We start from the raw sequence: 18,650 nt of genomic DNA, 5'->3' as shown, positions 1-18,650 counted from the left end.
TTAAATTCATTTTATGCCTTATCTAATATTTTATCATTAGTAAAGACAGATATCACGAGTAATTTTTATTATTAAGTCATTACTCTGAAATTTAACTGGTTACTTTTATAATCGTAATTACGTAACAATTTACTGGAAAACGATTTATGCACGTCAGGAATAGTTGAAAGATATTACAAGCATTTCTAATACAAAAATTAAACACACTGTGAAGAAACCATCTATATAAAGATTATTTATATGTGCAAAGAAAAATTTTCAAGCTAAATGAGATGCTGCAGGTTTTGAAGCAGCTTCTAGATTCTTGAATTGTGGACAGTGTTCATCGTCATTTTAATAAGGAATATTGCTTATGCTTAAGATGTCTTTGCGAGGTCTAAAAATCATGGAGCAGATGTTCGAATCCAGTGTTCGTAGTTTGCAATGTCTTTCTCCATACACTCCACCACCACCAAGATCTCTTCGTCAGATTAAACAACGAAAAAGGACTCCTTTGGCTACAGTTTTTGGATCATTGGATCGCGAAAAATCGCCAAAAATGTTTCACTTCATACAGCAAGAATTGGAAACCCTAGAAAAGGAGGATATCACTTATGAGGTAAGAAAGAAAATTACTTCATGAAATGTTTATCAATTCCAATATTATAAATATATCTAATGTCAAAAGTTGATAGTTTTTCATTTCTTTTTATGATTTACATTTTGATGCTTATATCGATGATAAATTCACAAATCTCCCATCATGTGTTGCGTTAAACAAGGCACTTTAATTTATGGTTGGAAACTCATCTACAATAGGGTTATAAAAAAATTTATAATCCTATCTCATCTAGGGTTATAAAATTTTTTTAGAACGATTAGAATTTTATATTGTTAACCTCCATCAAAATCGCCAATATTTAAACTATTGACACAAATTACCGAAACTCTTGAAAAAGCATGTTATTTAAAATATTTCATCTGAATCAATTTATTGCAACACTTGCATATTGTTTTCTGTGGGTAACGATCTTTAGTGTAATAAACTCTTTTTATGTCTTGAAAATAAAACGTTAAAGAAACAAATTTAAGAAATGTAATTACAAAATAGATATTATGTATAAGGCAAGCATTCTTAAAGTAGAGATATTGCTCCTTTCAGAATTTTAATATTTACAATATAACAATATTTCATAAATTATATTTTTAAATTCTTATCCCTTGAATTTACCAACAATTATGTTTCATGTAATCTTTGAACTGGCTTCACAGTTGAGCCATTTAATCGAAAGCATTAAACAAAAACTTGGTTTCGTTTTTTTAGGCAGTTTCTTTCAAGAATTCAACAGAATTTTTTTTATTATGAAGATGTTTTTTTTATGCAACTGGCTTATTTTCATAACTCACTAAATATGAAGTTGAAAAAATATCTAAGTAAAAAAGTAAAAGTTTAAAAGTAGCATCTTTAATTTCTATATCTTACTTAAATATATTTTTTAATACCTGCGAAAAAATTTTAATCCGAAATTAAAATGCGTTTTGCGAAACAAATTACAATTTCTTCTTATATAATTTATAAAAAAGAGTTTATAAAAATAAAAATCATTAAAAGCGAACTCAGTAAAATCGGTTTTTAATGTTTTCATATAATGATAAATGAATTTTTATTAAATAAAATTTTTTAATGTTATCTGTTTTATTAAAGATAAATAAATTCATAATATATTCTAGGGATAGATTTTTTTTAAAAATGGCATTTATTAAATCATACTAATTTGAAAATAAGCATTTAAAATATAGTTTTTATTATAATTTTGTTTATTTTTAAATTATAGATAAAGTCTAATTTAGAGTGTTATTAAATAATTAATTATAGGTAGTTATATTTTTCCTATAAAGGAATCTTCATTATCAATTTGAACATTATGAATAAAGAATTAACCACTATGGAAGTCTTTAAATTGAACAAATACTTAAAAAGTGCGAAGAACACGAGCAATCAAGAACACTTAATATGCTCTAAGAATTTGATTTTATTATTATTTATTATCATTTTCCAGTTCAATTTTATTAAAAAAAGAATTTTATTTATTTTAAAGGACTAAATACAAACAAAAAAACATGTTTACACTCTCACTTTCATTTCAAAGATTGTAATAAAATACGTTCAAAAGAACTAAAACACGTGGAACTTCTAGAATTGACATCAATCTCTTAAACTTTAATCCACTTGCATTTAAAAAAAATTAAAAAATTAAAAAAAGGGAACAACCGTTGAAATTTTATTTTTTTAATATGACAATATCAATCATATTAAAAATATCTGAAATTAGGGATTGAAAATCAATTTTCAACCCCTAACTTTTAAGCAAATGCAGCTATTGAAAAACTTTTAATATAAAAATTTTCGTTTTAATGAGTCACTAATTCGCGTAATTTGATTTATTTTTCTGTTCTCTAAAGTAAGGAATTAATAAAGAAATGAAATTTTTTATCCCCTATTTCGACTCTCTTTGAGCTAGATGGCCCATCAACGAGTTCATTAAGGAGCTCAGGCCTGTTAAAATCCAATCATAATAACTTTGGTTCTCGTGCTCATATTATGGGCAAAACGTTATACAATTGTGTATGTGTAAAACATTTTTTGATATAAAGAGAAGATGAAGTGGGTTTTTTTTAATAATCTTTTATTCTTCATGATATAACAGACAGAATTCAATTTTATCCATTATTATAATTTTTTATAAAAATCGTAACCAATGGAAGATGCAGTGCAAAGAAGAAGACAGAGAAAAAGAAAAAGAAATCATAAAAAAAAAAGTATTTTGAACTTATATAATTTTAGATGGGAATTTGCTGATACAGCATTTTTGGTTTCGGCATACATTAGACATCGTGGGGAAATAGAAATCCGCGTAATTGCGAAAGTAAGATTGAACCGTCGTTCTAATGATTAGAAAATGATTATTTCTAGCAAATAGATAAATTGAAATTATATATATATATATATATATATATATATATATATATATATATATATATATATATATATATATATATATATATATATATATATATATATATAATATTAATTAATATTGATTTGAGCTCTAGGAAATATGATAAAATTAAGAAATTTTTTCGAAGTCGTGTTATGAGAACAAATGCAATAGATCATTTTCTTATAAGGAATCTAAAACACGTACTTAAACTATTATTTGTAAGAGATTTTAGAACAAGCTTTATTTTAAACATCTGGTGCCTAAAATTGTATAAATTAAATCTTCTAAAACAGAATGTTTTACGATTTTTTTCTTTTTTCGATTTATTTTTGTATTAAGTATGATATTGAGGATTTTAATTTCTTTATTCTTCCCAAAATCGCTTTCGATCTAGATCTCTTTCAACTTGCACTTTTCAAAATTTTAAGTATCGTTCTTCAGAAACTTCGATGTTATAAGGAACAAATAACCAAATAAGTTAACATCAAATACTCATTCAGTTATAAATCCCCGCAATATTCATTAGTTCTAAGAAATATTCTACTCCAGATATATCAGATACGTGATCAATTTATGTCAGGTTAATAATTTCATTCTACAAAGAATTTTTGATCTTTTGCCAACATTTTTATTCTCTCGTATATGTAGTAAAGAGAAAGTATAGTAATTGTCAAAAAATTCGAAATCGAGATTCCTCATTTTAGACTTTTCCTGAGTTCGAAAAATACATTTTTGGAAAATGTCCGTCCGTCTGACTGACTGTCTATGACAAAGATAACTCAAAAACGCTTTGAGCTAGACAGTTGAAATTTAGTATACGATATTTACACCAAATCTGCAGACTTCTATCAAATTTTGAGTAAAATCTGTTTAGAGGAAGTCCGTCTGCCCTACCGAGAGCTAGATAGATAAAATTCGGTACACAGATTTAACATCTATAGTCTAGATATCTGTCAAATTTTAAGCCAAATCCAACTACGATTTGACTGTCTGTCTATGGTTTCAGAAACATGTAAATGCGATAATTCAAAAACACAATGACTTAAATATATCAAATTTGTTATGGAATTTTATCACTACAAGTACAGAATCAAATCTTTGTTTTAATTGATTAGAAAAACCTGTTTAAAGAACAAATTCAGTTTTCATATACTATTAAAAGCAAGCCAGGGATTAATCGCCAAAAAACTTGCCAATGATGACACAATAGATTCAGTAAAATGATAAATTCACACCATAATATTTCGTTCTTATACGCCAGTATCATGCAAGGCGTTCTTTTCGATAAAATTTTGGGAAAACCACACCTCCTAGTTAATTGTCAAATACGATCGCTAGAAAGGTTGTATTTTACTAATACTGAAACTGAGGTTGCTTTTTTAACACTTTTTTTTTTCAGATTCTTCATTTTTTTGCGAGTAAATTAAATTAAAACTTAATTAAATGAAAATTAAATTTATATATATGATTTCGTTAAAACATACTAATAATCTTTTATTTTTCATTTCTTTGAATAAAAATATGCTATTCTTAATAAATTATTATTTGCGCTTCCAAGAATTCCTTCCTTTTTTAATTTGGATTTAAAAAAATTTTGTATGAAAATCGGGCATTGATTTTTTTTTCTATCCAAAAGAAATATTGAAAGGAAAACATCGAAATGTCCGATATTTTCTGTACTTTCTTCTTGAATTTTTTAAAAAAATTCATCAGATTATTTGATTGCTGTGTCGTAAAATGTGGTTGAAGTCGCGCATCCTGTTCACCCTTTTTAACCCTTTTCATGACCCTGCAATTTCCATCTAATAGGCCGATATGCCACAAGTGCACTTCCTTTTTTTAAAAAACCGCAAGTTTCGTTCTTACTATAATTATCGGCTCATGCAATGTCGGAAATGCAGTCGGTGGAAGCCTTCCGGTTGTTTTCCGTTGCTTCTTGGAAAATGTACTGTTAGTTCCGTGGCAAAATAAACAAAATCGCTCGGAGGAAATGCTTTAATTACAAATAGAAATATCATTTGAAAGGGTTTATTATTTGTTTTGTTTGAATTTGTATTTCAAAAAATTGTGGGGAAAGCGGAATTGTTGCGTACATATTGCTTTGTTTGCGTTAAAGAAAAAGAAAGGAAGAAAGGGATATTATTACCATCTCTAATATTATTATCAAACTCCTGCAAAAAGTAATTTTCCTCCATTTATCTTCATCAGTCCACTAGGTATCATCAGTTTAAATAAAATGTTTATTTAAACAAAATCTATGGTTTGAATTAATATAATAAATTATTTAGATTAATTTATTTGAAAAATTTCGGCATAATAATAATTAAATCAAGTAATATTTGCATTTTTGGTGAAAATATCTGTTTTGGTATGATATTTTGAAACTCTTCCTCCAGCTAAAAAGCGTTTATCGCAATTATTTTTATTTATTTTCGAGACTTGCATAATACGATTACTTGAAATAACAAAACATACTTTAAAAACTCTATTTGGGGAAGTTTAATTAAAAAAAAAAGGAACTTTTAAAACAGATATTACTTTTTGTTTTACTACGCATTAGTTCTTCACTAGTATTGATTTTTAAAATGTTTATTCCCATTTAGTTTAATTAACTATAATTCAATGCCAAAAATACTAGTGTGGAAAAAACTAGAAATATTCCAACTATTTTTGTTATTGTTTTTATCTTATAACTTTAAACGAGCAATTCGTGTGTGTGTATGTGTGTGTAATATAAATTTAATACGTATATCTCGGAAACGGCTCTAACGGTTTGCATCATATTTTATATTTAGATAAGGTTTTGCTGTTTATCTTAATATTTCTTTCATGAAAAAACGCAATTTCCCCCCCCCCACACACAAAAAAAACACATTTTTTTTTATAACTAAATATTGACATGTAGCTCTACATGACCTGCATGAGCGGAGTAGTTAGTGGTTAGAGCTTCGGACGCCCATGCATTTTTCTCGTGTTAGATCCCGCGTTTGCAATTCAATTAAATTTCACGTATAACTTTAAATGAACTATAGTATAGGATTTTATTTACGAATTTTCAAAAAAAAACAAAAAAAACTGCTGTGTGAAGCTTGGTTTTCCAGGTACTAAGTTTTGAAACAAAAAAAAACGTATATATTTTGACAGTTTTTTTTAAATTAAGATTTCTTAAACTATTTTCACACACTGGCCTATTACAGTATAGCAGAAGAGAAAAAGCGAAAACTAAAAAAAGATAATGAAACATGTAGTGTTTTCAAGAAAAAGAAAGTTTGATTTGAAATAATGATTCTTCACCTTTTCAATAAAATTGTTGGAAACAAGATGGCTTTATTAGTAATACTAAAGCCGAGAAAAGGCAATGCAGGTTTTTTTTCTAATAGCAGCTGTGATTGGCACCACATTTTAAAACATTATAGTAAAATAGTACTTAGAACCTTATAGTAAAAATAGGCAAATATGGTTAAAATGTAGCTAGTAACTTTCGCTTTTTGTGAATCTGAAAGATTCTTTTTATTCTTTTAATTGCTGATAAAAAAAACATCGAATCAAACCAAATAGACTCATAAACATCAATATATTAATGTATTCCTTTCTCCTTGTCTTTTTATCCTTATGATATAACATAATAAGGCAGACGAAACCGTTTGGTATTTACGCATCAAAAAAATAACTCAAGGACACCCACCAGTCATTTAGTCAGTAGCTGTACCACTTGCTAAGAATTTGTGACTTTGCTGCCGATTACATGACAGCTACTGGAATTTACCACTCACAAATCAATATGATTTCTTCTTCGTGTAGTAATGAAACTTCAGAAGCCCAGGCCTTACTGAGAAGTCCAGTTCCATAAATTCTCATTGCACGTGAGGTATTAAAAGAACCAACCAAAGAAAGAGATTGTTGTTCCGAATCTGGACCACCCTGGGCGGTTCTACAGTCCAGTTCTTTATTTTTTTATACACTGTCTCACTGTTGTAACTTCTTATAATCTTTGATATGAGTGACATTGCTTTCGAATCGTGAGCTTTTGGCGATAAACCTGAATTGAAAGCTAGACGTTTTTGAGTAGGTTAGGAACGTTATTGTTATTTTTTGGGGTTGCTCTTATGGGGGCATGCCTTGTCAATAAATTGGGTTTTGCTTCGGCTCTTCTTGGGAGGGTTTTAATCTTTCAATAAAAATCGTAAGAGCACTGAGGACGTGATCTTCATGCGTATGAGTCAGTCCTGGAATATGGGAATTTAGGAAACAGAATTCGCTAAGAATGCTTGCAACGATGGAGATTTGTATAACAGAAATTCTGACATGATATTGAAACTACACATCATACTTGATATATTTCTTAAGTTGAAGTCCTTTTTGTAAAGCAGAACTTTTGCGATCTAAAGCATTTAGTTGTATACAAAATATAGTAATATATGGTTTATGTGGAGAAACATATAACATATATTCTGGCATGTCTAGTCTAGTAACATATGTCTGGCATGTCTAGTCCAGTAACATATGTCTGGCATGTCTTTTTTATTCTTTTAATATTCTAGGAAGGAATAAATAGAATAATTAAGTGAAAAAGAATACTTCTCTGCTTTATTAAATAAGAAAAATATCTTTGAGCATCACTATACAACATTAAATTGTTTCTAACATAAAAAAATAAAAACCCTTTTAATCAAGATAAATTTCTTAGATGTTCCATTTGCCTTTGTTAATAGAACATTTCAATATTCTGTATATCATCTCCATCATATTCAAAGCTGATTATTTTTCTTATGTATTTAATATCACTGAGCTTTACCATACTTTTTTGGCTGTTTTCTATAACCATTAGCATTGATCTTTAACTATCTCTTAAAATATATTAAAATCACACAGAGCCTTTTAGTATCTTTTCTCTGTATGATATTGAACCCATTGCACCAGGTTGAATGGAATACTTTTATACTTTGCTATGTTTGGGTTCCCAAATTTAATCTTGCTGATTAGTTAGTTGATTGCAATGCCATCAATTCAAGATCATGTTATTTACGACAAATGTTTAAATTTCAGTTTAAATTTGAAATCCTTTACATATGTTGCAATTTAAAGAAAGCGAGATAAACCACTGCACATCATAAAGCAACATGCAGTTATTTGTTGGAGGGCAAGCTCCATTATGTTTGTCATGTATGATTGATTATGTTTGTTGTGTTTATGTTATGTGTTACGTTTGTTGATTTTGACTTCGCATGCTCTGATTTTATTTCTTTTGCATGAAAATCCATTACATTTTTCCGTATTTGTAATTTCTTATAATCCGTCATAGACAATTGAAAGTCAACAAAAGTGTTTATTATGAGTCGTCTAGTCTATAAAATCTAATAATCTTAATTATAATGTATTCTAAAATTTTCTGAAAGATTATGATCGATGAATTCTACTTTTGCACTAATTGTTGATAAAAGCCTGTTGCCACTTTTGTTTTAGAAATCATAGCTGTTATTAAAAGCTTCGGAATGTAAAGCGTTCATTATAATCGTTTACCTATTCTTCATGAAAGAGGTCAATTTTGAATGCTGAAATATTTATTACCTCTAACGAAAACACTTTTTTTAAAACGAAATAACTTTTCCAGCTGCAGAAACGAAACGCCGTTCGTTTCCGCATTCTTTGTTTGTTCTTGTCCAACAGAAATTTGTGAGGCTCGGAAATTTTTTGCGTTCGTTCATTTTGTATTTTCCGGTTCGGATTTTCAGCATGAACTCGTTCTCTCCTTATGACTAATGCAGTTTGGAATATTTTTTTTGTTTCCACTGTAGATGACAGTTGATTTTGAGTCTGAATCATATATATCATAAGTTAGATTTAATGTTTTTTATTACGTATGACAGTTTTGACATCAAGGAATATAAATTTGCAGAGACTAATGGCTTTGCAATTCGAGCCAATTACTATTATGATTTTCGTCTCGTGTTCTTTTTTTTTTTTTATTAACTCAAAATTTGGTTTTGTCAAACGATAATTACTTTTTCATATTTTTTGGAGTAATTTACTTTCGCATAAAACTTTAAAAAAGAAATTAAAATTTCCAGGAAGTTTTTCAACGCATATTTTAAGAAAATTATTGTAATTAAAATAATCTGTGAGTGGAGAATAATTTGATGACTAATTTTAATAATAATATAATAATTTTTTAACTAATGATTTTTGTATTCTCTTTGGAGACTTGTTTTGACTATTATTGAAATATCTCTATTTTAGCATACCTAGTTGTTATGATTAAAATATCCCTATTTTGAAATCCATGCCACTAAAATGTGATTTTCTTTAGACCGAATCTTTAGATATTTTATGACTTGAAATTGCTGTTTTCCCAATCTTATATATCATGTTATTAAAATTAGTATAACTCTATTCTGAAATTATACCACTGAAATTTGATATTTTTATAAACACCCCCTTACTTTATAAATTAAAATTATTTTTACCCTTAGTTTTATACACTGTCATCAAAATTAAAATATCCCTATTATAAAATGTATATCATGTTCTTATAACCAACATATTATTTAATTAAAGTACTTGATTTTGGCAGACCTAACTATTAAAATATGCAAAGTAGACAATTATCTAGAAGCCACACAACTATACAGGACATCAAATCCTCGAATTTTTTAAATTATATTTAAAATTATTTCATTTAGTGCTTTCGTTTAATTATAAAGGCGGTTCAATAAAACTTATAAAAATCAAATATTGTATTTAATAATTTTGAAGCGTTATCTAAGTAATATTCCTAATTCATTATAACTTGCTCGTTTTCTATTGTATTATTTTATGTATAAAAATAATTATTAAATGCTTTGCAGTCTTAAAAACTGTCCAGTTCTTTGATCAAAAATCATTTAAATTGTTTTAAGACGTCATATATTTATTATTATTTTATTTAAAATTGCTTTTAAATTTTAACAGAGCATTTTTTTATACTCATTGTACTAAAATCAACTTCTTAAAAAAAATCTGCATTTCCATATTTTGTCGTGTAATTGCAGTTTGTTAAAATTTTCTTTTTAAAACTACTTATAAAAATTTTAAAGGAAAAATAGATTTTTAAAAAATATTTGGTTCCTAAAGGAACCCGATATTTTTATTTCTTAAAACCTCTAGAAAGCTTAATCCTACTCTGGTATTATTGATAGAAATAACTGACATCGAATAATGCTGGAATTGATTTATCATATTTATTGATTTCATATTTTTAGTATATTATGTTTATTGGTAGAATTTTCTCTGTTCTGTGACCTGAAGTTTGTATTTTTTTAAATACATCCTAATTCCAACAAGAACAGTCTTTGAACATTGCGCACTTAATTAAATTTCAGTAAGAAACTAAGTCATTCCCTAAATCCCACGTGTGAATAATTTTCTAGTCAACGACCCAACATTCCACGCATTTCAAGTACAGCGCACAGTACAACTACCTTAAATGTATTCCAAAAACGTCTAGCAAGACACCTTTCGCCCATCATAATAAATATCCGGTCAAATCCTGCTTTTTAAAAAAAGCGCTTTCGTGGTGCGAAGCTACTTTTCTTTTAGTTGCCACCGGGTTGCTTCTTTTTTTCGAAAAATAAAAGCCTTCTTTTAAGACGGCATGAAAAAAGTGTTACGTACTGTGTTTTTCTTAGACATAAGGTACTTAATTACTACGTAAAGAATCGTTCCCTTCACGAGGGGTCGAACTCTTTATTGCTAAAGCATCGATTTGTATGCTGAAGAGTTCCAGTCGATATACATGATAATTTAGGACTTATTTTCTTCGGTTTTCTTTTTTCTTGTTGTTTTTGAAGGGGGGGGAGGTCAAAATTTTTCGAATTTTACTGTTTTTGTCGTTAGGGAAAAAGAAGTTTTTCTTTTTTGAGACATACTTTATGGAATGCCGGTACTTACAGATTTAATTTTCAATTGTCTGGAGGTCGGTTGTTGTCGATTTTTTTTTCCTTTATATATATGAAATGATTTTTTAAAATATAAATTAAATCTTAAATAATTTCCAAATTTTTGTTTGAATTTAGCCTATATTAACTTCATTCTAAAATGCTCTCTTATTTTCTGGTCCAATTCCACTTTTTGTTTAATTACTTCCAACACGGGCTCTGCAAAAATGCTCACATCTGCATTTTCTCATGCTCCGAGTGAAGGGATAAAAATACTTAATGCTTAGCACATTCTTTTAAAGATACCTAAATGTCCCTGTTCTAACTCGACACGTATCAAAGAAATCCCTATCAAATTCTCATATTAAAATCACTGAAGGGAAAAAATTATTTCCTCTTCTGCTTTTTTGTCGCGATGTAGACCGACGTATCTTTTATCACTTTTTATCTGTATAAATTATGCATCCAGAAGGAAATAAATCGAAATTTAAAAGTATCTCCTATTCTTCCACGAAACTGCTAAAATATGTTATATACGGACCACGCATCTGCAAAATTGTGTTTATAAGTTTGTAGATAGATGGCATGGTCGTAAAAAAAACACTTTTAACATTTAACTTCAATTTATTTCAAGGAAGGCATATTATGTACGATAGAGAAGCGAAAAGACCATGCTTCAGCATACATCGTGTCACAACCGCAAAAGAGAGCGAAATTTGTCCCTTCAGTGATTTTGCTACAAGCTTCTGATAGGGAATTTTTTTTATCTGTTGTCGACTTGGGCTAGGGAATCGTAAGTATCTTTGAAAGGAATGTGTGAGTAATAGGGATTTTTTATTACTTCGAAGCATGAGAAAAAGCCATAGTCATCAGTTTTTTAGAATGCGTGTTAGAAATAATTAAATAAAAAGTGGAAATTAGATCAGGAAATATGAGAACTTTTTAGAACGAAAATACGGATTAATTTAAGATAAAGATTAGGAAATTAATTTGGATTTAAATTAAATTAAGAGATATCATTATGCACAGACACACACATATATATTTATATTACAAGTTATTTAGTATTGCAAGTTTTTAGAACTTTAACTCTGCCGAGACGTGAGGCAAGGTATATTATTTATATATAATAATATATAAATAATATACCTTATACAAAGTATATTATTTATGTTTTTTGGATATATTATTTTTGTCTCTCCCTTTATTATATTTGATTAAAAAATGAAATAAAAGCACCAAATTATTGTCTCAAAACCTTCCCTCCAAAAAATGACGTTCGAGACTTCTAGTATCCCTCCCTCGGACACTCCACCTCCCTTTTGCCATCTGTTACTGATCATGAACTCCAAAATGCACAAAATTGTATTTTTAATAACAAATATATTATTAAAGTTCTAATGATTGTAGGAAATATAAACTAATTATTTTGAAAATTTTAAGCTTATGTGCATATTTTTTTTAAAAAAAATACGTTACCCATATGCAAAAAATAAATAAAAAAATATCAAAAATCTATTGCTTTTTCTTGCTAAAATTACTAAAATCTTCTGCCTTTAATAATGAAACTTATAAACAAAAATGCATTCATAATTTTATTCTCATTTTATTGTTTTAATTTTTTTAAATTATTTTATTCACACATACGCAAAAAAAAATGGATTTTTTTTTTCATTCATCATTAATTAATATCATATTAACATGTCTTGATTTCCCACAGACACATATCCTAGGAGTTATAAAAATGTTCCATCTAGAAACGGCGGTCTTATTTAAATTGTTTCCCCATTCATTAATCAATATCGGTCTGCGTGTTTTGATTTCCTAAAAAGTATTTACTAATGTAATGAAACTTTTCCAATCTAACCGGGGTTCTGATTCGAATAATTTTTTTTCATTCATCATTAATTAAGTCTTATTTACATATTTTGATTCTCTGCAAAAACATTTGCCAGGATTGATGAAAATTTATGGGATTTAATCGTACATAGAGTTGATTTTAGTTTGTTTTTTCTTATCCATCATTAATTAATATCTACGTGTACGTAATTACTTAATGTTTTGCGCTTTTTTTTTTTTTAAAAAAATTCGAAAAAAAAATTATTAACTGAAAATTTTCTAGCCGAACGTAGGATCCTGATTTCAATGATTTTTTTTCATTCATCATTAATTAATTAGTCTCATTAGTTAATTCATTCATGTCTTTTGATTTCCTATAAAGAAATCTTAAATCCTGGTCCTGAAAATGCTTTGTAAAAGCCTTCGAAAAATGTAAGCACTGTTACTTAAAACTTACATCATCACATTTGCACATCTGTCATCATTAATTATGATAATGATGAAACAATTTGACTTTAAAGAAGAAATATTTTGCCACAGGTGAGTAAAAGTTTCCAAGTTGGGAGAGGGATTATGTAGTTAAATCATATTTACATATTTTGATTTCCTAGCAAAATATTTTCTGAGAGATAAAATTTTTCCAACCGAATGCAGGATTCAGATTTAAATTATTTTCCCCCAATCATTATTGATTTCCTACCAAAACATTTTCTAAGAATGATGACATTTTTCCAGCCAAATATAGGATTCAGATTTAAATTATTTCCCCTAAACATTATTGATTTCTTATCCAAATATTTTCTAAGAGTAATGAAATTTTTCCAGCCGAATACAGGATTCAGATTTAAATTATTTCCCACAATCATTTTTGATTTTCTACCAAAACATCTTTTAAGAGTGGTGAAATTTTTCCAATTGAATCCTGGATTTGGATTAAATCATTCATCAATCCCAATCATTATTAACTAATGGCACATTTACGTATTTTGATATCCTACAAAAAACATTTAGGATGCGCAATGAAAAAAAAAAATCCAATGCATGGAAGCCAGAGTTGAAGGGATAGAAAAGAGAGCGGGAAAGCGTTTAGAGCGCAGATGAAAAAAAAAGAAGAAAAAAAAAAAAGAGTGGGAAAGGTCAAACCTAAGTCCAAATGTTTTCGTGCCAACGCCATACACTCCATCAGTAACAATTGCAAAAGTAAACTATGAAGTTAAAGCTCACCCGGAGCAAACTGATGAAACATCACTCGATGAATAAATGCAACAGTTGGAAATAATCATCATGTCTCGATCTGGGGTGGGTCAGTTCGGTGATAACAAATGCCCGCCGGTTTATCCTTACAAAAGCGCCGACTATTGGTAAACAACTGATTCAGACCTTTCTCATCCCCCCCCCTCCCGTTATCTAAAAATATAAAAATAGGACGTTAGTATAGGGACAAAAGAAAAAAGGTGCACTAAAAGAAGGCCGACATCTACTAACAACACATTTGAATTTATAATTTTTGTTCGCAAATATTCGATAACACTCAGACAAGAAACTGCGTTCCACACAGATTGGTAAAAAAGCAGGATTTGCTCCGTGCACAAAGTAAGGGAAATATTTCATGAAAAAATTGGCAAAAACACCATTGTAGTAACCTTTTTTTTTTTTTTTTTTCCTCATTTATAATAATTAACCCCCAAATGGCATTATTTAATCATATTGATCACAATTCATAATAATATACAAACCTTTTTTTAGACATATTACATCATTTATTCTATCAATTCTATCAAGCTTTTAACCATCATGTCCGAACGTTATACGAACATCGAATTATCGCTTTTCAAAACTGAAGTATGAAATTAAATCTTTCAGAGACATATCTTGTGCGAATGTCTGAATGACACAATCCACAAACACCTCAAATATTCTTTAGATTTTTAATCGTATAAGTACAGTAGTTAAAAAAAAACCCAAAATGTCATCTAATTAGATTATGAAAATCAATAAAACAGTTAAGGCAGTTATATATCTCACTATCCTATAGTCTGTGTATTTTCTGTAGGCGGTTCAAGGTCACATTTTCTACCTCGTTATTGGTTGTCTGGTACCAATAACGCGGTAGAAAATGTGGCCTTGAATCGCCTACAGAAAATACACGGACTAAAATTCGGTGACCATCTGCTCGTTCACAATATTACTAGTATATTAAGCATCGCAAGTTTTCGAATCCAGCTCCCATTTTCCAACCAAACTTCAAATACCATACATTTTTTGTTAATTTTCATTTAATTACTGTGCAGACAGTTTTAAGTAAAAGGTATTGTGACTAACGGAAATAAAGTATTTAATTGCGAATACCTTCAATTGAGTTGTTTGCTGTATAGTTTTTAAAAAATGTAGTACAATTTTTTTCATTTAATTTTAATTTCTGAAAACAAAATGATGAAAAAACCTACAAAACATTTTTTAACACTTTCCTAATGCTTAGATCCAAAGTTTATCTGGGCTGCTAACTTATGCATTATTCTTTCAAACTGCAAAATGAAACGAAGTACCAGTTGATTTGTTAACGACTTTGAAAATATGAAAAAAGTCTTAAGAATAATACTCTGACATTTAAAGGATATTCGATTTTAAATTGAATCAATTAAATTTAAATCAAATGCGCCACTTTTAGAAATGAAAATCAAAATTAGATGTCTTGGCGGCGACCTGGAAACACCACTAAAACATACTAAGCATTCAAGACCCTCCAAAATTGCAGTTGTCTGATTTGCTTGTTGGATAGACTTAGATAATTGGTTGGACCTTACTTAATGACTCTACTTTTCTTACGTTGAAATAAATAGAAACCAAGGCGAAAAAAGTACTAATGAGAGCAACATTTTCTATAAGAAGCTTCGTCGTATTCTGGTAATACTGTAATTAAGATTATGATTTGAAATGAAATAAACACCTTTAAAACTGCATAAAACAACGTTGAATTCTTTTCATGTATTTTAAAAAGAATTTCCGAACTATTTTTGAAGAATATGTTTTAACCTATCTTTATGCGATATATGAAAAAAAATTATATGCTACAAATCATTTACAATATTCATAAATATTTACTTTTCCTTTCCCAGCTTCTCCCACATCTTATTCTCATTTTGCTACTCGTAATTGTGACAATAGATGGCAGCACTATATCTTAATGGACGTTTGTTAAAGAAACGCGATCTTATTGTTAATGCGAAACGGATAGCGCTTTCGACGGGACCACCTGTCTGGCGTGAAATTTCGCTAAAAAGCACGTTCAAAAAAATAGTACGAAGCGTGTATTCAACCCCGTTACGTTCGATTGTGGAGTTCTAATTACGGGTTTCTCGTATTTTGACTGGAATTGATGTATAGTCTTCTAACCGTAAAATGCATTGCAGAAATTACTTACTATGCATGATCCATCAGCATTAAACGGGATTTTTCTTTTTTAAATGGAATGAATTCTTTAATTTTGCGTGGAAATTATCATGTCTTGTTCCATTTGTCAGTCCTTGATAAATTATTTACTGAACTAAAAATGATGCAGTTGTTTTCTGAATTCGGAAAGACAGAGGGTTGTTTTCGATCGTGCTGTGGTACGATCCATTTTATCAGCGAATGATCTAACACTTCATGGTTTAGAAGGCTCATTCATTATTTTTTATCGTTTTCCGATTTCTATTTTTATTTCATTTTTTTGCAGTCTTTATCATTACTCATTCATCGGAGATTTTATTACTGACTAGTCGTCTTTGGTGACTAGTTGGTGTGCCTGAAAAAATTGGTTGTGTTTCATTTCATTTAAACTCTTATACATAATCTGATGCTCAATTTTCTCTCAACAAAATATTTTTAACCATCAGATTATAACAAACATTAAGGCCGCGTTATTTTAATAAGTTTTATTGTATACATGCAACTTCGTCAGATCGAGACTCATTGCATCGTAGTACCTCTGAAGTACCTGTATAATCTATTTAAAATTACATTTTATTTTTTAAAGTAATGTCGTTTTACTTTTTGATTCATCATATAAATTGCGTATGTAATAGCAGAATCTTTCTTCATTAATTTTCAAAAATAGGAAAAAAATGTAATGAAATCTATTTGAAACATTGTAAACAGTTTGAAATTAATAGTAGCAATAAACTCTATTGTTAAACATTATGCCAAAATTATTTTTGAAAAAATAAAGTCACATTTCAGTGTAAAACTGCACGACAATTTAATTAATATAATTAAGAACATAATTTTTTGAAAGGATTCTTTATTACTCTAAAATTATATTTAAAAAAGTGCTTATTTTTTGGTGGTTATGGCGAGAAAAAAAAAAACTCGCTTAATTTTTAATTAACTATATTTCTAATTAAAAAATTTTAAAAATCCGCCTTTCATTTGTAGCTCTCCATCTTCCGCAATATATTTGCACCTGTATTAAAGTTGCAAGTATGCTTATTTTACTAGAAGGAATATGTGAAACAAGTCAGGGGTTGTAGTTTTTATAGATGTTTAAAAAATGTGGAGTTAACCTTTACATCAGAATATATTTGGATGTTTAGTTTTGGACTAAATCTATATATGAATATATATTGATTAAGAATCTGCCTATATATGTTGGTATCTCGGTGTCTCAAATACAGAATTAACTAAATAAATAAAATTTTGCTTGCAATTTCGATACCAAAATTATTGATCTATTTCAAGTTTCACACTCCTTTGGTTAACGTAAAAATATTCAAAAATTATACTTGACTCTGTTTGTCACATTACGCCCGATGGGCGTGATGGCTTAGTGTAAGGTTTCGGCTATGTGGCTGGAGAACTCCGGGTTCGAAACAAGATTCTATAAATATTTTTCATATATGGGGACTAATGCACGTTAAAGCAATGTTACCGGTCAAACGCCCTCTAGCTGTACGATATGGAAATTTAGGTGAGAAGGTGAAGGGTACTAGCGCATATACCGTTCTCGTCATTTGATAGTTACTCAGAATTACTGGATCTCTATCAAAATAGTGCTTGTGTATTTCAGATTAATAAGACAAAATTAAAGAAGCTACATACTAAACGAACAATATTGTATCATTATAAGAGAAATTGCCGGCGTCCTGACATAGGGGTAGCGCATCTTCCCCGTGATCTGGGCTTTCCGGGTTCGAATCTCGGATCGGGCATGGTTGTTCTTCATCTGTGTTCTATCTGTGAGGTGTGTGAATGTGCCCTCTCCCTGTAAAAAGGGGTTGTGCAAGCGAATGTGTGTTTGTCATCTTCATATGAGCTAGAAGTCAGACTTCTGCCCTCGGGTATTCAGGGGTCTTTACCCTCAGAAGCTACTGCACCCCCTTTCCATGGTAACGCGGACCCGATATCATCATCATCATCATCATCATAAGAGAAATTTTGGAAGATATCATTTATTATCATTACAAGAAATAAAGTGAGTAAATGGTTTAATAGAACTTAATAAACATTTATACCTATTCTGTTATACAAAATTTTTATTACTTCTCTAAGTTAGTCAAATATTACTAAATTATATAAGTTTTCCTAAACGGATTTCCGTAAAAACTTCATATACCAAGTTCAAAATGGTCTTAGAGATCTTAATATGGATTTATGCCTATACTTTTATACAAAAATTTTATTTCTCTTTTAGTCAAATATTACAAAATTACATAAGTATTTCTAAATGGTCTTCAATAAAAACTTCATATACTAAGTTGAAAATGGTCTTGTAGAGCTTAATAAGCATTTATGCCTATTCTTTTATATATTTTATTTCCTCTCTACGCTTAGTCAAATATTACAAAATTATATAAGTATTGCTAAATGGCCTTCCATAAAAACTTCATATACCAAGTTGAACATAATGTCACGATTGGATTGCATATGCCGAGACCTTTAT

General features: G+C 29.0%; 1 protein-coding gene across 5 annotated transcripts in view; it reads left to right on the top strand.

The window, feature by feature from the left end:
* The window catches only part of LOC129981100 (uncharacterized), a 577,941-nt gene that overhangs the window by 275,991 nt on the left and 283,300 nt on the right, over nt 1-18,650 (top strand). Inside the window, exon 1 of one of the 5 annotated variants that reach the window (XM_056091774.1) lies at nt 371-598. The exons of the other annotated variants lie outside the window; for them this stretch is intronic. Coding sequence (XP_055947749.1) covers nt 386-598 — 213 coding nt within the window. The 5' untranslated portion in view covers nt 371-385. Of the gene's footprint in view, nt 1-370; nt 599-18,650 lie in introns of those variants that run through there. 5 annotated transcript variants of the gene reach the window in all.

This window comes from Argiope bruennichi, chromosome 8 (genome assembly GCF_947563725.1).
Source record: "Argiope bruennichi chromosome 8, qqArgBrue1.1, whole genome shotgun sequence".
NCBI classification, from domain to species: domain Eukaryota; kingdom Metazoa; phylum Arthropoda; class Arachnida; order Araneae; family Araneidae; genus Argiope; species Argiope bruennichi.
The sequence above is the reverse complement of the archived record's forward strand: the minus strand, read 5'-3'. Positions and strand labels throughout refer to the sequence as shown.